This window comes from Nelumbo nucifera, chromosome 2 (genome assembly GCF_055504915.1).
Source record: "Nelumbo nucifera cultivar China Antique chromosome 2, China Antique-T2T, whole genome shotgun sequence".
In the NCBI taxonomy this organism is placed as follows: Eukaryota; Viridiplantae; Streptophyta; class Magnoliopsida; order Proteales; family Nelumbonaceae; genus Nelumbo; species Nelumbo nucifera.
The window spans coordinates 21,052,547-21,072,585 of NC_142650.1; the positions used below are offsets into that span (position 1 = coordinate 21,052,547).

The window sequence follows — 20,039 nt, forward strand, 5'->3', positions numbered from 1 at the left end:
TATTCACATCTACCACCCACAGAACGTGCCCCGAAAACGCTCCACATGCACATTTCAAGTGCATTGAGATTTGAAAACACCTCCTATACTTGTTATTGAGAGATATTCTCAATACATGGTTGAGATGTGTTGTGGGACATTTTTGAGCACATTCTATGGGGCAGATGTGATTTTGTGAGGAGAAATCTGGAAGTTGGTGTATTTGAGAACCTAATTGGAATTGATTTTGTGATTATATTCGATAAGGGCAACTTTTGGATCTTATTATTAATAAAAATATTTTTTTTAAAATATTTCTAGAATAGAATAACTTTTTTATAAAAAATATAAAAAAAATGATAGAAACATTATTTATCTTCTTCCTACTTAAGTAGTTACTGCACATTCTTGCATGCATTGGTGAATATAAGAACAAAATACAGATCAATCTCAAGAACATAGAAGTCACAATCAATATATTGAAGAAAAGGAAGACCATATTCACAAACCAAATAATTCGACTATATAAAATAAAGAACGAGACTACTATCTTTGCAGGAAGATATGCAAGGGAAACAATAGCCCAATAGGAACTATAGTATTTGAAACAATATATACATATATACATTAATTCAAGAATTTTCATTCTCCTCGATATCTAATTAACAATATGTGAAGCGAAACCTTGACCGCTTCAGCAGACCGAAACTACTCTCATCGAGACCTTCTCCCTAGAAGGATCTCCAATGCCATCTGATGAGGGGTAATTTGGCCCGACCTAGCAGTCGAGGTACACGTGGATGCGATCAACTAGTAGGGTGACAACTCAGCAAGAGAGCCTCGCCAGCAGCTCGAGAGCTTGGGACCTTGAGCACCTCGGCATGAAGGCACCTTGGCACCTAATTCAGTTCAGGGCCAAAGGAACGAAGTGCCAATTCAGAGCCAAAGAACCGAGGTGCCAGTTTGGGACTAAAGAACCGAATCGCCACACGTAAGCGACTCCAGAAGCTTCCCCAACGGACTCCGAATCTCCCGGGACCACGACGTCTAGTAACAGGGCTCATCCTCACCCCGTTCGAATCGGAGGAAAGTGATAAACCTTATCAACTAGCGCATTGCTCTCCTTTGGAAACAGAACAGTTCTTATCTCTGCAGCCTGGGGATCCCGGAGTCTTTACGTAAGGTTCACAGCTACTCAACTATATAAGGGCATCGATCCTCAAGGCGAAGGTACACGCGATTACTCACATTCAAGCTCTCTAGCATTCATACTTAGCTCGTAAACACACAGAATACTGACTTAAGCATTGGAGCGACCTCATCGGGTCTTCCACCCCCACTCCCTCTGAGCACTGTTTTGCAAATTGATCCAACTCGCCACGTGAGTACGTCCAGGCAGTTCTCCAGCTAGGAGCTTCCAGATCGCGCATCATTAATTGGCATTGTCTATGGGAAACGATCAAAAGGCTATCCCGATCCCAGTTGCAGTTCTAGTTTTCGCTCCGGCCTCAATGGATTCTTCCAACAACACCGGATAAGCATCGAGTTGAATGTCACCGGGGGACAAGATCAGCGATCAACCATCCCCCAAGGCCCCACGGTATGTATTGGCCATTTTACTATTCCCCTTACAGCTTCAGTGGTCCCGTCATTGTCTGTACCACAGGGCACCACGCAAGTGAGCGTCCCGCTCCCCCCCAGTGGGCGCGACTTTCTCTGAGCCATCCGTGGTCCCCCTAGAATCGAGCACTCCCAATTTCATGACCTTGTTCAGTGCGTCCGGATGATACAAATCCAGATGCAGCAGGTCCAATTGTTTCAACAATATCAGCAGTACTACCTGTACCAGCAATATCAGCAGTAGTTCCCACCACTGCAGCCGAACCAGCAGCCAATTTTACCCTGACACCCAGGGTTGCACAAGGGCTAGAACCAAAACCGGCCCGAAACCAGCCAAAACGTCCGCCAATCCCCCCATCGGGGTGAGGGGACCTTGTAGGTGTCAGTCCCTCCTAGGGGTTAGACTCCACCTCGTGGGAGGAGGGACAGTCAACACACTCCCCCAGTATCACAAGGAAACCTTAGAAATAGGCCTGAGGATAGCCAACTTAACAAGGCCAACCCGCCACGGCACTCCCAACAAGAGAACAATGGATCGTGGGGAGATAATAACCAGCCCGGAGCTAGAGGCGCGAACTCAAGGCTAGTCCCTTTCGTGCCTCGTGATAGGCGGTGCGAACTCCACAACCAGGAGAACTCGACGAGAAAGAACCAAGACCCACCTAGCGACAATGTTCGTGACAATGCCGAGATACCAGACTAGACCGAGGTCAGCAGCACCAACGCCGAGCCAAAGAAGAAGCAACAACGGTGATGCCACAAGACTTGTCGCTCCTCAACTAGAAACAGTACGCCAGCGAAGCCAAGCCAACAAGCAAAGCGAGTTAAGGAAAGGAAAGAAGTGAGCTCGGTGGCAATTAAGACTGTGCTTCCCTTGCTTAGCCGGTCATCTCCTCTGTCTCCCGAGCTCCTAGCAACCCCAATGCTGAAAGACTTCAAGGTTCCACCACTGGACAAGTATGATGGGTTGTTCGACCCCAATGATCACGTGATTCTTTCTAATATCAGATGCACCTAGCCAGGGCTAACGAAGCCTGCATGTGTGTGGCCTTCTCCACCACATTCAGGGGGGTAGTTCGAACCTGATATAGGAACCTCGCACTGGGCTCCATTAAGAGATGGGTGCAGTTTGCCGAGCTGTTCACTACGCATTTCATTACCAGCAAGAAATGCCCAAATTCACAAGAGAGCCTCCTGAATGTGGTTCAGAGGGAAGGGGAGTCAATCAAAAGTTACATCAAAGCGCTTCAACGAGACTTGCCTACAGATATCGGACCTCAATCCAACGGTGTGTCTCACAACAACGAAGAAGGGAATCACCCATAGAAAGTTCAAGTGGCATGTGGTAGCCAACAAACCAAAAAATATCACCGAATTTCTTAAATTGGTAGACTAGTTCATCGGTACCGAGGAGGAGATTAACCAGAAGACTGATAATCCACCGGCTAAAAAGAGGAAGAGGGAGAATGAAGGGACGAGCAATAGAAGGCAAAAAAGGAAGAAGAGTAAGTCCTTGAGTAGGGGAAGAAGCAAGTCAAGTAGCAGATCCCCCTCGTGCGACCACAAGTTAGGTCGGCATTCTAGGACTTTACCAGTAGAGAGAACAAACTACACACCTCTGAATGCTAAGCAAGGAGAGATCTTAATGGCCATTAAGGATTCCTTCTTTGTCAGATGGCCACCCAGGCTAAGGGGAGACCCGGCAACAAGAAACCCGAATATCTACTACCATTTCCACTGAGATCATGGACACAGCACGGAAAATTGCAAGAATCTTCGCGATGAGATCGAAGAGCTTATCCGTTGCAGGTACCAGAAAAATTACATCCTACGAGAGGAGAGAGGGCAGGTAGACCGACAGGGGGATCGTCAGGGGGACCAAAGGAGGAATGCCCCCGAGACTAGCAGGCAGAATGAGTAGCCGCCTCGATAGCTACCAAAGGAGAGGCCAGTTCGCGGAGTGATCAATTTGATCATCGACGGGTCCATCATCGCGGGATGTACATTAGCAGCTGTGAGAACTTCAGTCTGCGAATTGGTGAATGAAAGTGAAAACCCGCCAAAGCGAACTCAACTCAAAGAACCTATCTACTTCACTGAGGACGACGCACACGGGATCCAATACCCACATGATGGTGCTTTAGTAGTGAAGCTAAGGATCAACAACTTCGAGGTGAAACGCATTTTGGTGGACTCAGGCAACTCAGCAGACATACTCTTCAAGCAGGCCTTCGATAAATTGCAGCTGCAGTAAAGCGACCTGAAGATGACAGATACACCCTTGATAGGGTTCAACGGTGAAGAGGTCAGGCCTCTTGGTTGAATCACAGTACCCGTGGAGGCAGACACGTAACCAAACATTGTACGATTTGAGCATACATTCCTGGTGGTCGCGACTTCGTCCCCCTATAATGCAATAGTAGGTTGGCCTATCATAGACGTTTTACATGCGATAGTGTCCACTTACTACTTAGCGATGAAGTTTCCAACTGACTACGGCGTGGGGGTCGTGCGAGGTGACCAGCTCGAATCCCATAAATGTTATGTGACCACTCTGAAAGAGAAATGGTCATGCGGAAGACGTCGAGCTCGAGCAACCAGTGGAGTACATCAAAGAGCGAGTTGCCCCGAAAGAAGAAATGGCCCACATACTGGTCTCTGACGCCCAACCAACCAGAACTCTCCAGATCGGTGCCTCGATCAACGAGCCACTTCAAACTCAACTAGTAAGTTTTTTACTTAAAAATTTAGATATTTTTGCTTGGTTCGCAACAGAGATGCCTGAGATTGACCCAAAAATAATAACTCACAAGCTTAATGCCGACCCTTTAGTCAGACCAGTAAGACAAAAGAAACGCAATCTCGCCCCGGAACGATGGAGGGTAGTTGATGAGGAGGTTGGGAAGCTCCTCGCGGCAGACTTCATCAGGGAAGTCCATTTCCCGAGCTGGGTGGCCAACCCGGTTCTGGTGAAGAAAGCCAACGGCAAGTGGCACATGTGTGTCGACTACACCAACCTGAACAGAGCCTGCCCGAAAGACTGTTTTCCACTGCCCAAGATTGACCGCCTAGTGGATGTGACCTCAAGGCACGAGTTCCTAAGTTTTTGGTCGCCTATTCCGGTTACAACCAGATTAGGATGGATCCTGCTGACCAGGACAAGACCGCATTTGTAACTGAGCTCGAGTTATACTGTTATATGGTTATGCCCTTTGGATTGAAAAACGCCGAGGCAACATTCCAACGCCTTGTAAATAAAGTTTTTGAGCCATTGATCGGCAATAAAGTAGAACGTTATGTTGATGACATGGTCATGAAGACCCAGTTTTTGAACTCTTTGTTAATTGATTTAAATGATGTTTTTCAAATTTTAAGAAGATATAGTATGAAATTAAATCTGAATAAGTGTGTCTTCGGAGTCATTTCGAGTAAATTCCTAGGCTACATAGTCAATCAACGTGGCATCAAAGCCAACCCAAAAAAAATAAAGGCAATGCTAGATATGAGGCCACCTCGAAAAATAAAAAAAGTCCAAAGGTTGACTGGTCGGGTAGCAGCCCTAAGCCGCTTCATGTCTAAATCGACGGACCGATGCCTCCCCTTTTTTAAAGCAATAAAAAAGATCAAGAATTTCGAATGGACCGAAGAGTGCCAGCTTGCCTTTGACAAGCTAAAAAGGTACCTAAGTACCGCACCGGTTTTAACTCTGAAGAAGGGGACGAGTTAAAACTATACCTCTCCGCGAGTGACGAAGTAGTTAGTTCGGTACTGATCAAAGAAGTAGATCAGATCTAACGACCCATCTACTATGTTATTAAAGTTTTGCAGGATGCAGAGACTAGGTATCCGGAGATCGGGAAACTAGCATACGCGTTGGTCGTAAAAGCCCGGAAACCACACCCATACTTCTAGGCCCACACTATCGTTGTTTTCACCAACAGACCCCTGAGGCAAATTTTGCTTAAGCTCGAGGTATCTAGAAGATTAACGAAGTGGTCCATTGAGCTAAGTGAATATGACATCTAGTTCGAGCCACGACCAACAATTAAAGCCCAAGTCTTGACAGACTTCGTAGTAGAGTGCATGTTCAACGCACCAACCCTTGAATTGACCGAGCCTGCTTACACGTCGGAGGCGTCAACCAGTGCGGCACCGAACCCGGTCAAAGTAGTACTGACTTGGGACGAGGAGCGTTGGATCCTCCACGTTGATGGCTCGTCCAATCAGTGAGGAAGCGGTGCGGGACTGCTACTGTACAGCCCAAGCAAGGTGAAGCTGGAGTATGCTCTCCGATTCGGATTCAAGGCGTCGAACAATGAGGCAGAGTATGAAGCTCTGATTTTCGGGCTGAACTTAGCAAAGGAGATGAGAGCAAAGCATCTTATCGTATGCAATGATTCACAAGTGGTAATCAACCAAGTTATTGGCGACAATGAAGCCCGCAACCCAATTATGGCAGCTTACTTGGCCAAAGTCAAAGAGATCCTGCATAGCTTCAGCTCCTGTTTCATAAGACAAATTCCAAGGTCCGAGAACACTAAGGCCAACGCCTTATTACGCCTAGCGAGCACGAGTGACAATTATGCGAACTGTGTACATAGAGGACCTACCTCAGCCTAGCATTCTCGGGGGGGGGGCAAAAGAGGTCGCCCACGTGTTGCAAGCGGAACCGAGCTGGATCGACCCGCTCGCCGATTACCTGCTCCACGAGACCTTACCTGTAGAACGCAATGCAGCTCAGAGAGTAGAGCGTCAATCAGCCAAGTACATCCTCATAGACAGACGACTGTACAGGAGATCCTTCACGCTCCCCTACCTGTGCTGCCTGTGACCCTCAGAAGTTGAGCTCGTACTTTGTAAAACCCATGAAGGCTTGTGCGGTGGACACTTAGGGGGCAGAGCCCTCGCATAGAAAGTGTTAAGGCAGGGCTACTATTGGCCCACAATTAGGGCAGACGCACTTGAGCTCGTCAAGAAGTGTGATAGATGTCAGAGGCATGCCAATATTCACCATCAACTTGCTGCCAATTTGAAGTACCTTACCAACCCATGGCCCTTTGCGTAGTGGGGAATCGACATCCTTGATCCTTTCCCGTCGGCAACCGAGCAAAGGAGGTTCTTGGTTGTGGTAGTGGATTACTTTACGAAGTGGGTGGAAGCCGAGCCCCTAGTAACCATCACAGCTCGCAACATACGGAATTTCTTCTGGAGGAGCATAGTATGCCACTTCGGACTACCCCGGCTGCTGATATCCGACAATGGGAAGCAGTTCAAAGATATTAAGTTCCAAAGCTGGTGTGCCGAGATGGGGATTCAGCAAAATTTCACCTCGGTAGCACACCTTCAAGCGAACGGACAAACAGAAGTAACTAACAGGGTGATACTTCGCGGATTGAAAGCTCGCCTAGCCCGAGCAAAGGAATTGTGGGTGGATGAACTTCCTAGTGTCCTTTGGGCCTACCGAACTACTGTCAAGACCGCGACGGGTGACCCCCTTCAACCTCATGTATGATACAGAGGTGGTGATCCCGGTAGAGATCGAGGTACCCACATTGTGACTTGAGGCCTATGATGAGGAAGCAAATGATGACGAGCCCCGTACCAACCTGGACCTGGTAGAGGAGGTGCGAGACCTAGCCTACATCCAGACTACGACATACCAGTAAAGAGTTGCTCGGTACTATAACGCCCGGGTTAAGAAGCAGCAGTTTCGTGTCGGCGACCTAGTTCTCCGGAAAGTTATGGTACTTGAACCCGGCGTAGGTAAACTCGGACCGAACTGGGAAGGTCCGTACCGTATAAGACGGGTGTTTGGGGAAGGCACGCATGAGCTCGAGACTTTGGAAGGGAAGCAGGTACCTCGAGCATGGAACATCGAAAACCTAAGAAGGTACTTATGAGTCCACGACTCCAAGGTAAAATTCCCCTAAGTCCATGGGACCACCGAACTGGTAAAAAAGATAGCGAGTTGGAGAGAGAACTATGAGTCACTCCCAGAAGCCTAAGGGCCACGGTGCCGATCTGACAGATCTCGGCACTACAATAAGTCGTAGTCACCTCTTTGGCACAGGCAGACAAGTCCCAATCACCTCTTCGACATGGGCAAATAAGTCCTAGTCGCCTCCTCGGCATTGGCACGACAAGTCCCAATCGCCTCTTCAGCTTGGGCAAGAGAGTAGCCCGTGCATAGATAGGTCAGGTACATACCCTACAGTGTCCATCCACCTCGGTGTACAACAATACCGGGTTATTCCTACCTGGAGTCCAGGTCGTTAGCTTGGCACTTCAGGATAACCAACACTTAGAAAAAAATTTGGGATAACGAACACTTAGAAAAATTTGTTGCACACAAAAGGTTCTTTGAATCACTATGCTTCATTAACAAAAAGTTTCAAGTACATGGCAAAAATAAATAAAAACAAACTACAACCGAGCTCGGAGGCTCGGGACATCCACTATATACGGGGGGTCCAAGAAAAGAGGCAAGAGGTATCAATCAATCCGGAGCCCTTCGTCCCCAGTAGTAGCATCGGTAAGCTGATCGGTCTTCATGTGATAGTCGGCGGCGTCACCTCCCTGTTCCCCTTCCACAGTCTCTTTGCCGAGGAGGTTGTCGCTCTCCTCCTCCTCGAAGTCAGGGTCCTTAGTTGCCTCGAGGGCCATCTCCTCGGTGATCTTTGATGTTGTGATGGCATTGAGGTCGAGGTGAGGAAATTCACGTCAGGTCAAACCACTTACTGAGCTTGAAGCCTTTGCGGTAGCCCGCCGTTCCGGTCTCGAAGAGTGGCTCGCGTTGTTCTACCGAAGACTTATACTCCTCGACAGCCTTGATCTTCGCCTCCTCCATCGAATGAACTGGGATGTCAGTCCGCTCCTTCACCAACTCCTCGAGGTTCTGGACTTCTCTCTTGAGGGCCGCCTCGTGCTTTTTCAGCTCATCCTTCTCTACCATAAGAACAGTTGATAATTCTTTCTAAGCTCGCGCATCCCTAAAAAATTTGTTGTTCTCGCTGCGAGCCAAGTTCAGGTCGGAGTGAGCCTTGCGAGATGACTCCTCGGCCACGAGAGCCCATTTCAAGTTCATCTCGGACTGGTAGACCAGGGCGTGGATCGAAGAGTTCACCTGACAAGAGAAGAAACGAGACATAAGTATCGAGGAAAAAAATCTAAGTATAGAAGGATTGAAGGTTGGGTACATACCACCATGCAGTGTGTCGCCGCTCTTCCCCCGAGCTGAGCGGCCAGTAGTTCGGCCCACTGAGTAACCTCTTCAGGGAAGACCGCGTCTTTGCTCTTGAGGAGACCAAGCTTCGGGCTCAAGACGCTCCGAGCTGGATATCGCTGCCCGATGGGGTAGCCTCCTGAGCTTGCTGGGCCTTGGAAGATGCAGTTTCCTCGGGAAATTGGCGTGGGGAAGCCCTATCCTGGTCCTCCTCGACCAAGTCGATTACCGGGGGTTGTTCGGTCTCGACTGGGGGTTTGGAGGTGGTGACACCAACGCCCGAAGTGGGAACATCCTCTTGAATGCGGGCCTTCTTGGAGGCCCTCTTCTTCTTCTTGCCCTTCTACATGCCTTTGAAGAGCTCGTTGGTAGAGAAGTTGGCCATGATGACTGCAAGAAAGCAACGAACAGAGTCAGATGCAACATCAAAGTAAAACAAAATAAGAAAAATAGTATAACAGTTAGCAACCTACTGGGAGGACTTAGGCTGGCCTGCGTGAGCTTCTCTTCGGTCACGAAGTTCTCGAACTTCAAGCCTACCTTTGCCCAAGCCCGTACTTCCTCCCACACTTTTTTATCCAGCCTAACACCGGGGTCCTGGATGACAGGTCTCCAGTGGGTTGGAAAAGGCCACCCTTCCGCGTTACGGACTACGAAGTAACGCCTCTTCTAGGTCGAGACTTTGTTGGGGAGCTCGTGTAACAGCTTGCATCCGGGGTGAGGAGACATGTAGTAACTATGCATGTGCTTGGGTAGAACACATGCAGAATTCTTCTTGATAGAAAGGATTGAGGAAAAAATGTCGAGGTCAAGAGGTTGGTTATAGTCGTGAAAAAGGGAGATGGTACCTACAATATTGCAAATGGAGTTCGGGTGGAGCTGGTCTATGGTGATGTCAAAAAATTTGACGATCTCAATTATGAAAGGATGGAGTGGAAAATGAAGGCCAACTACGAGCTGTTCCTCGAAGACCACGATCTCATCGTGACCGTGATCCCAAGGAAAATTGCCTAAGGGGATACTATAAACGAGGTCGGTAGGAAGTCTATAGCGATCAACTAAGGAGAGGAGCCTGTCCACTGTCATTATAGACGAACCGAAGCTGTCTGGCAGGCGACCTCGGTGTGAGGAGGAGGCTGATTTGCCAGAAGCTTCTCGCTCTCGCCGAGGTGAGTCTACCTCGGACAGATTGGGGTCCTCATCCTGTGTCGAAGTGCCCACCTCAGCAAGAGAGGCTCCGCAGTTTGTACCGAGGTACCCACCTCGGCCCCAGCGGACTCACTGCTCCCATCTAGAAGGCTATCTATACTAAGGTCAGATATAATGAATAAAAAGGAAACAAATGAACTCACCGAAAGACGAAAGAGGAAGCGAACTGCCCCAAATACAAAACACGAGCTGAAGAATGGATGCGCGACCTCAATTCTCGGATGCACTTCGAAAGACGAAGGAAAGGGGAATTGGGTCCCCCTATTTATAGCCACCATATCCGGGAATTGACAGTTCAGATCGACGCGATCCTACGGCTCTCGTGAAAACCGACCGCATTCTCTTCGAGGAAAGATTTCAGTTGAGCGCGATTTTTGGCGTCCGCAGAGTTTATAAACCGTGTCGCGTCCGCGCGCCCCCGACACGCGACTTGGTTTTTCCATTGAGCCACATGGATTACATTGGTCCGACCATAAAACCGGGAGGTGAGCCAAGAAGAAATTGGGCCAACCTGCTTGCGCTGACTGTAAACTCCCCGCACTGGGGTTGCGACCCCTGGCACGGGGAGTGGGGGGCAATTAATGAAGGGTAATTTGGCCCAACCTAGCGATCGAGGTACACGTGGATGCGATCAGCCAGTAGGGTGACAACTTAGCAAGGGAGCCTCGCCAGCGGCTCGGGAGCTCGGGACCTTGAACACCTCGGCACTTAATTCAGTTCGGGGCCAAAGGACCGAAGTGCAAGTTCGGAGCCAAAGAACTGAGGTGCCAGTTCGGGACTAAAGAACCGAAGCGCCACGTAAGCAACTCCAAAAGCTTCACCAACGGACTCCGAATCTCCCGAGATCACAACGTCTAGTAACTGGGCTCATCCTCACCCCATCCGAATCAGAGGAACGTGATAAACCTTATCAATTGGCGCATTGCTCTCCATCGGAAACGGAACGGTTCTTATCTATGCAGCCCGGGGATCCCGGAGCCTTTATGTAAGGTTCACGGCTACTCAACTATATAAGGGCATTGATCCTCAAGGCAAAGGTACGCGCAATTACTCACATTCAAGCTCTTTAGCATTCATACTTAGCTCGTAAACACACAGAATACTGACTTAAGCATCAGAGCGACCTCACCGGGTCTTCCACCCCGGTCCCTCTAAACATTGTTTTGCAGATTAATCCAGCTCGCCACTCGAGTACGTCTAAATAATTCTCCGGCTAGGAGCTTCCAGATCGTGCATCATCACCACCTGCCAAGAGTCCTAACCATCCTCTTGAAGGCAAAATGCATGCAATTAGAAAGAACGATCCAACAAAGTACCTCGCATAAGAAATCGAACCTAGGATAAGAAGATGAAGATGATGACGATGACGATGACGATGACGACTCCTCCCAATCGGATCCTCCGAATCTGTCGAAATTCCACCCTCTACCACCATTGTCGCCGCCACTGCCTCCGCCAAACGGACCATCATCGCTGTCACCGAAGAACCAATCCTTCTCGCCGCTGTCAGAATCCCCCGTCAGAGATCTCCTCGTACGTCTCTTTTGCCTAGTGAGTGTCCGGGGAGCTGTTCTGTAAGAATTCGATCTGACTGTCGGCGAAGCCATGACATCCACGGGAGAAAATCCAGCAGAGATTGACAGAGCGCCAGCGAGGGAGGAAGCATCATAAGAGGAAGCGTCGCATAGCGCAGAGAGATAGTTGTTGGAAGTACAATAATGGTGACACAAATGAAAATTGGCAACCCCTAGACCTTGCGTTGCGGCTACTATAACAGCGTCTGCAAAGGCGGAGATCTCTATGATTTCAAATGGATATTGCAGAAATTCGACTGATTTCGGATATTTTAGAAGAAGAAGCAGCAGCTCTGCTCCAAACTCAGATGCAGAGAAGAACAAACAGATGAAGAAAGAAGAGGAAAGAGAAAGAGGGTAGACGTGGGGAGATTTATTCGATCGGTTGAAGGAGGAATAATATGGACAGTGTTTCTATTTTTTTTTCATATTTTTTTGAAAAAGTTATTTTATTCCAAAAATTATTTTTTTTTGAAAAAGTTATTTTTTTGAAAAAGATTAATTTTATTACTAATAAGACCCAAAATTGTCTTTATCAACTATAATCCTATTAATTTTTGGGTAATCTCCGCTGTCACTAAATGGAGCAAAGACTTCCCCTCACCTTTGGTGTAAAATATCTTATATACTTTGGTGTAAAATCTGCTTATTAACCCCTTCCGTTAATTGTATATTAAAATTTTAATAAAAACATAAGTCTATTGCTCTAATTATTTTAAATATTGAAATTATCGATGAACCATGCTGTTTGCTTTTTTGATCGAAATATCCTTATAATAAGTTGTTTCAATCTTTTATGCCAATGGACCCTGGTTAGGGACCATCATCAAACACCTATCGTTTGGGGGAGCATTGAGCTGAATATATTAAAGGTGTTCACCGTTGATGCCAATAAAACAATATCTCTTACAATACAAGCATTGTAACACTAAAATAAATAGATGAATAAAGTGCAGGAGAAGAAAAGACTCATGTACGATCGGACCTAAGTATTAAACAAATAGTGAAGTTGCCTATACCTCTTGCTTTAAATCCTTAGATCAATTAAGGTACGATTTATTCTAGACTTTTAACTCGTCGTGTTTGTTGTATAAATAATAAAAAAATAAGAAAAAACAATTTTTTTTTTCTTCATGGGGCTACACAATAGGGGGTAGCTCATCCCTTTTCCCTTAACCCTCCAATCCCTAGTGGCAACGGGATTTGATCCCAGGTCTCTACTCCGATGAATCAGAGAACCTACCAATTGAGCCACCATTAGTTGGTTCTAAGCAAGAAAAAACAATAAACGATACAAAAGATGCCTCTAAAAGAGCATAAAAAATATAAACAAAAATAAAAAAACTTAAAATATTGCATGAAATCACCTTTCAACAGCTAGATTTTCTTTATTGTTTGCACATAGGGTTTTTGGCAAAATCCTTGAAAAGAATGAATTGGGCGGAACTTGGAGAATAGGAACTAGGTGGGAATGGTTTCAGACGTGATGGCAAAATAATCATAGAAGGGTAATTTCGACATTAAAAACTTTAACTTTTTTAGTAGACAAACAAAGGTAAATTGGGAAATATTCACTCTCCATCCACTAATTAATGGAAGGGATTAATAAGCATATTTTACACCAAAGGTTAGGGAAAGCCTTTACAACGTTTATAGGCAAGGGAATGTTTAAGTATTTATTAGAAACGACAAGTCGACAAGGGAGGTACAAGTATTTTACCTTTGATTTTTTTTTTTTTTTTTTTTTTTTTTTTACTTTTGGAATTTCGAGTTTTTTATGACAAATTATTATAATGTCATTAATATTTTTATACTTTCTAAAACCTTTTAGATTTACATCATTTATATTATTACTAATGTGTATGCAAAATCCCGAAATAAATGATGAAATCTAAAAATTACAGAAATAATGAAATTTCAAGTTTCAACCAAAATAAATGCACTGGCCACTGGAAAATGTATTGATACTGGCAATTAAACCCATGCAATACATGGGGTTGAATAAAAAATTGGTTAGGCAAATATGGGTTAATGACATCATTCTAGATCTAGGCTGAAGTGATACTTAGAGTGGTCTTGGCTTGGATTTAACAAATCTAATCCATCTTATTTATATTCCTGTTTTATTAGATAAAGTCAAAAGGGGTTCAAATACATTTAAGAGGATTTAATGGGGAATAAAGATGTTACAGACATTGGGGGAGAGAGAGGCTGAGCGGGTGAATTTGAGCTGAGCCAAAAATTAGACTATTTGAGCTCGGCTCAATAAAAAAAATATAGGTCTCGAGTTTAGGGTCAAGCTTGATTCGAGCTAAAAACTGTTAGTTTAAATTCAGCTTGACTCAAAAGCTCATAAATTCAATCTTGGTTCAGCTCAATCTCAAAGGTGAGCAAAACCTATTGAGCTTGAATTTGAGCACAAATCCACAAATAAAAATTAAATATATATAATCTCTATTAGGCTCACAAACTTTACGAGCTGAGTTTCATTTAGGCCCAAAGCTCAAATTGAGATTTTCTTAAGTCAAACTCGAATAGTTTGAGAAAAGTTTGATTCGTGTCCACTCTAAAGAGAGAGATTATTATTATTATTAAAGAGTAAAGATGGGTGGGTTTTATGAGATCGCATTTATACAGAAACAATTCAGCGATCCCCTATGGAAAATAAACACGTCACCATTTAAAATAAATTCAACACATCACATCATTTTTTTTTTATTTCAAATAGTCGTGTGTTCACATTTCACTGGAGGGTCATTGAGATGTTCTGTAACAGTTGATAATGTTTTCTCGGGTTTTGTTGTGATTTCTTATATTTGTAATAATTGAATTTAAAAATATATAACAACATGTGTGAGAAATGAGAGAAAAGGGAAATCTATGATTCCATGTGAGCATTGAGGTGATCAGCTGAGAAGACTCTTGGACCTCCCTCCTTCTTTATAATATAATATATATTTGGTTAAGTTATTTAAAGATGACCAAGCCAGGCCCTGGCCTGGTTTTTTTAGGGTAGTAACAGGCCAGGCCCACACCCCAGGCTCGAACTTAGGCCCAGGGTGTGAGCCAGGCTAGGGCTAGCATCCAGGATCGCCTATAAATTAATAAAATTATATTTCTTAAATGTGATCTAAGTTTATATTTAAAATTACAAAAAATATTTATGAAATTTATTGCACATATTAATATACACTATATATATATTATTTATGTAATACATAAATATCACATACACAAATTAATATATATATGTAAATTTCATTTACATTACTTTGAACATAGAGTGCAATTGAGGTGAGTACAAATTTTAATTTACTTTTTATTTCAGCTTTTATTCTTTTTTTGGAAGCAATATAATGTTTACGTGAGAGAAATGAAAGTAGGAGTAGGTTATTTGTTTGTTAGGCTCAGTTTGGAAGGAGTACAAATACAAATATGTAGAGTGCAAAAACATGTATTTTGTATTATTTTGTATGTATTTATACTCCTCCCAAACTGAGCTTTAGCAGTAAAATGGGATTTTTTTCTAAAAATGGGAAGTAAAATGAATGCCTCGTTTGCTGTTCAAAGACCATTTCATCCCAAAAACCATCAAATTCTAGCTACAAGAAACACATTTTACATACAGCATCCAACTGTTCTAAGAGCATTTCAAAGACCATTCCACCATTATTTTTCAATATTCAAATTTCCACTTTAACTTTCAGACATGATCAGAGAAGGGGGCGGGGGGACGGGGGGTTGGTTATTCAAGGAAGACCACCAACCTGTAATGATGCATTCACCCATTCTGTTCATTACCTTCTCGTTTTCTTTCTCCCTTTCTTTGGTCTGTTCTTTACAAAGAAGGATTATTTCTGAGATGTTCTAATCTTGTTGCTCTCATCTGGGTTTTAACTGAAAAACTCTATTGAACCAGATTGAATGGAGGGTCATATAAAAAAGATCATATTTCATGGGCTTACTGTGCCAAAGAAAATGTTTCTGCACCTTCCTTACACCTAGCTGCATTGCAAGATACTTCTCCTCTGGTATTGAACGGAGTATGTCTTTCAAATTGGGTATGTCTTTCTCAGGGAGGATTACTGAGAATGCATCCCAATCTAAAACCTCAAAAAAAGGAGGTATAAAGTTATCAGATATAATCACAGGGACACACTCATAGAATATGGCTTCAACAATCCTTGGACTATTGACCTCGTAACCCTTGGCACAGATACAGTACTTGCTACTCTTCATGTGCTGGATATAGTTCATTTTTCTTGCAACACCATGAGGCAATGGACCAAAAATCTTCATGTCTGGATCCTTCTCCCAGTACTGCAGCAGGATTGGTCGTAAATACCCATGCATGTTGCCAGCAAAGAAGGCAAGAATTGTCCTCTCAGAAGGAGGTTTTCCACCGACATCTCTGAGAGGATTCCTTGCAAAACGGACATACGTTTCTGGAAGAGATACATCCCTCCCTATTTTGAAGCCACCAGCGACATCAGCATTGCAGAGGGCTTTAATGCAACGTTCCATGTGGTGCCTAGTTTCATATGGAGCCTGAGAAAGTTTAGTTCATCAGTAGGACTGCACAACATGCACAAATAGATTCTAAGGTAATAATACAAATAACCTGTTACATTGAAGTTCAAGCTTAGTAGTGATTAAAAGGTATAGAGCACAAGTTTTAACATAGAGAAGCATACCCAATCATGGCAAGCAACAAGAAAGTGATCTGCTCCTCCAGTTCTATTCCAGAAGGGATATTTTGCAGCAATCATGTCAACATAGCTTTTCAAGTATTGTCTTAGGTTCATCCGATTGTGTGAATTATGCACATACAATGTGTACTCTAGCATTCTTGTGCTAAAAGGCATGTAAAATAGGTGAGCTTTTTTAGGATCCTTCACAGAAAAGTGTCTGTTTCCCTCCATTAGTTTCATAAACCATCCCTCAGAAGCATATATTCCCTTGAGTATTGGCTGATGAAATATGGGTTTTCTTCCTTCCCTATAGACATAGACTTTGAGCATGCCTTCCATCAGTTCATAGCTCCTGCAATGTGACCATATAGAAGTTCTAAATTAAATAGCTCTCCACAAGTGCAACATCAACAATTTTAAGCTTTCCTACTCATGATTACTAGAATGCATATCCATTTACATTTGTTAAAACATTAACAAAATATGCCAGTATTACTAAAACTCATCCGAAGCTTAACCCCAAAACTAATGTAGAAGAAAGACCTTTTAAACATGGATACATTCCGAAAAAGCGGAGCATAAAGCTCACGATCATTCCTTACAACAGGAGCATTCTGGATCTGTTCTTTTGCGGACAAAAGTTCCTGATCATGCACTGAAGACCACCGTGGCTTCTACATTCAAGAAAAATTAAAAGATCATTCTACAAAGAAATCAATCATCCATAAATCAATCCAACTTTCATTGGTAGCAAAAACATACCAGCGAACGGGGAGATGCACGGCTACGAATCAATAAATTGTTCATCTCAGCAATTGAAGTTACAGATGTTGGTGGCATCTCACACTTCATTTTCTTCCTTGCAGGATCATCATTCGTTTTGTTAGATTGAAAAGTTAATGATATAATGGACTCATTGGAACTTATACCTAAATTACTAAGATGTGTTATGCTAGTTGAAGAAACAGGTGATAATGTCAGGAGAGAAGATGCAGCATGAGTATCTGGACTTTCAGTTTTCTCTCGTGTCAAACCTGTATCTGGTTTCTGCCTGCTGCCAAATAAAAAATCAGTATCTGGTGTAATAATCTGCTTATGGGTAAGATTTTGTTGAGATTCTCTAGATTTGTCCAGCAAAGGATCAGTATGTGGATCTTTAAAATCATCCAATGTAGAATTTTTATTTATAACTTCCTCAAATAAAGATTCATTATCAGGCTCTATACCCTCATCTAGTTCAAAGTCATTATCTGGACCTCTGTCCTCTAATACGAAATCATCCTCCCGGTCAATGGCCTCTACATTTGTTTCATTGTCATGCTCAGTTTCTTCTATCACATTGGAAAGATTGGTATTTTTCACCATCTCAAGAGTTTCAAATGAACCAGTAGAGTTCGAAGTATTAACAAGCAGGAAGTTATCAACCTTGACAGATTTAGGGGGAGAATTGCTTTTCCCAAATTTGGTAAGCTTGCTAACTAGAGATTTAGACAGAAGAGCATTTCCATAGGGAAGCATCAAGGACTGAAGCAGTAAGATAATAATAGTTGCTATCCCCAAGACAAAAAGCAATCTCCTGGTTTCAAACTGGCATAGCTTTTGAAATTGAAGCACATACTCCATGTCATTAATAATGCACTAACTATCCAATGATCTTTGTTCTGCTTTAGATCTCAGGCTTATACTACTTCATGCAACCCTGAAAATTTAACAAGAGTAATAAAGTGAGTCCAGAGAAAAAAAAATCAAGTGAGCACTGAAGCAAACTCCAGCAATTGTTTTAATTTTTAAGAACTCTTCTCATGGAGAAGACAAATTCGACATATTTTAACTGAACAATGGGAAAAAGAAATGAACAGAGATACACCAAAATAGAACAAAATCAGTAGTAATCCAGACTATTGGTAAGCATGTCAGTAACACAATTTCCAACAGAATCTGATAATAGAACTAAGATAATCATACATCAATTAGAAATTTAGAATAACACTTAATGAAAGTTGTCCTAGCAGAAACCTAAGGAATTCTTCATTGTTTCAAAGAATAGAGAAGGAATGAAAAGCAAAGTGATGGGACTAAAACCCAAGGATAAAACTAAAAGAGAGGAACCCCACCTTCATTATGACTATATAATAGTTTTATGAACAAACTAGTACCTAAGATACATAACTCTCCACAGAGAACGTAACATTTAGTACAAGAGAAACTCACTTATCTTCTCAGCAGCAGAATTAAAAACTGAAGTACTATTCCTTTCCAATGCAGAAAAAGAACTGAAGCAATGGCAGCCGGGGAGTGGAACCATAAGAATGACAACAGGTACAGACAATTATTCGTCTATATCAGTACATAAAAACCTCAAACGAAGATTTTATATCAGAAGCCTTACAATCCCAAGGATGCAATGAGCCCTAGAAGACTACTTCTCGAACAGAGGACTTGTAAAGCTAAAAAGGAAAGCAAGTAGAGCAAAACCGACGATAGCAAGTAAAATTAGTAAACCAGAGCACTAATCGTAGAAAGTAGGAACTTCAGTAACTAGGAACATACAGCAAACCACAGAGATCTGAACAAAACCCAAACCGCACCGATCTGCAACTTGGCAGTAATGGGACTGAGAGCTCGAGCTACGGCAAGGGAAGAAGAAAATGTCCTTCAACTTGCTTTCAAGACCTCAGGAAGATAACTCTTGTTCAATGGACTTGTGAAGATATTTAGCATTTGAGAAACCCTAAGAGTTTCAGTTTGCTTGAGTAGGACTGTAGGAGCTGAACTTACTGAGCTTACAGGTAAAGATTAAAGAAGAAGAAGAAAAGGGAATCTTCTACCAAACAATTAAAATAGTCATTTTATTTAGTAAATTCCATAATTAATAATTAGGAAGAGAAAATGATTGTTTATTTGATTCATGCTTTGGATAAATATTTCACAGCGGTCGTTGGTAGTTACTGCTCGGAAGTCGGAACCACCAACTTTCTTCATTCAGAGTTAGGGTCGGACCAACCGCCGCTCTCGACAGACAGAACCGATTGAGCACTTAATTTAATAATTTTTTTTTTTCGCTTAATGGGGCTACACAACAGGGGTAGCCCATCCCCTTTCCCTTAACCCCTCAACCCCTAGTGGCAGCGGGATTTGATCCCAGGTTTCTATTCCGACGAATCAGACAACCTACCAATTGAGCCATCATCAATTGGCTTAATTTAATAAATTTTTATCAAGACAAATGTGATCCGCAGTCCGCTTCTGCTTGGGGCTTTGTTGAGACCAAATCAGCCTCTCACAAGATTGCCCCTCACAACGTCCCACAGCACATCCCTGTCATGTATAGGAAATATCTCCCAATGATAATCTCAGAAATGATAATATCATCATCGGGAGATGTTTTCTATACACGATAGGGATGTGCTGTGGGACGTTGTGAGGGACAATCTTGTGGGGGCCTGATTTGAACTTGGCTTTGTTGCCTTTTCCGTTTGAAATTTTACATGGTAGAATTGGGATCTGCTCCTCACATAACACTTGATTGCGGGTGCCCCACTCCAAATCATGCATTGTGAACATTTCCCATATTTGTTATTCAGAGATGTTCCCAATGCACAGTTTCGATGTACTGTGAGGTGCCAGTGGGGCACGCTTTAGCGCAGTTGTGATCTCGTTCAGGGAGATGTTCTCAATGCACACTCAGATCTGCACATGGGGTGTAAATGTGAATTTAACTCTAGCACACTTAAAATAAATACT

At 43.5% G+C, this 20,039-nt stretch overlaps 3 protein-coding genes across 3 annotated transcripts; 1 reads left to right on the plus strand and 2 right to left on the minus strand.

Annotated features, from left to right (window-relative positions):
* Positions 1–479: 479 nt before the first annotated feature.
* LOC109114528 (uncharacterized) lies at positions 480–15,266 on the minus strand. The gene is made up of 3 exons (XM_019197363.2): positions 15,231–15,266; positions 8,800–12,018; positions 480–8,722 (listed from the first exon to the last, which is right to left on the minus strand). The coding sequence occupies exons 1-2, from the start codon at positions 15,264–15,266 to the stop codon at positions 11,269–11,271; spliced, it is 786 nt and encodes a 261-aa protein (XP_019052908.1). The 3' UTR covers positions 480–8,722; positions 8,800–11,268.
* A 262-nt stretch (positions 15,267–15,528) lies between these two features.
* Positions 15,529–15,769, plus strand: LOC148801979 (uncharacterized). The gene is given in 2 exon segments (XM_088896914.1): positions 15,529–15,624; positions 15,626–15,769. Coding segments are annotated over 2 exon segments (240 nt in total).
* A 201-nt stretch (positions 15,770–15,970) lies between these two features.
* LOC104595125 (uncharacterized) lies at positions 15,971–19,480 on the minus strand. Its single transcript, XM_088896913.1, has 4 exons — positions 17,058–19,480; positions 16,839–16,969; positions 16,299–16,647; positions 15,971–16,135 (listed from the first exon to the last, which is right to left on the minus strand). Exons 1-4 carry the CDS (start codon positions 17,916–17,918, stop codon positions 16,112–16,114), a joined length of 1,365 nt encoding a protein of 454 aa, XP_088753039.1. The 5' UTR covers positions 17,919–19,480; the 3' UTR covers positions 15,971–16,111.
* Between the last annotated feature and the right edge of the window lie 559 nt (positions 19,481–20,039).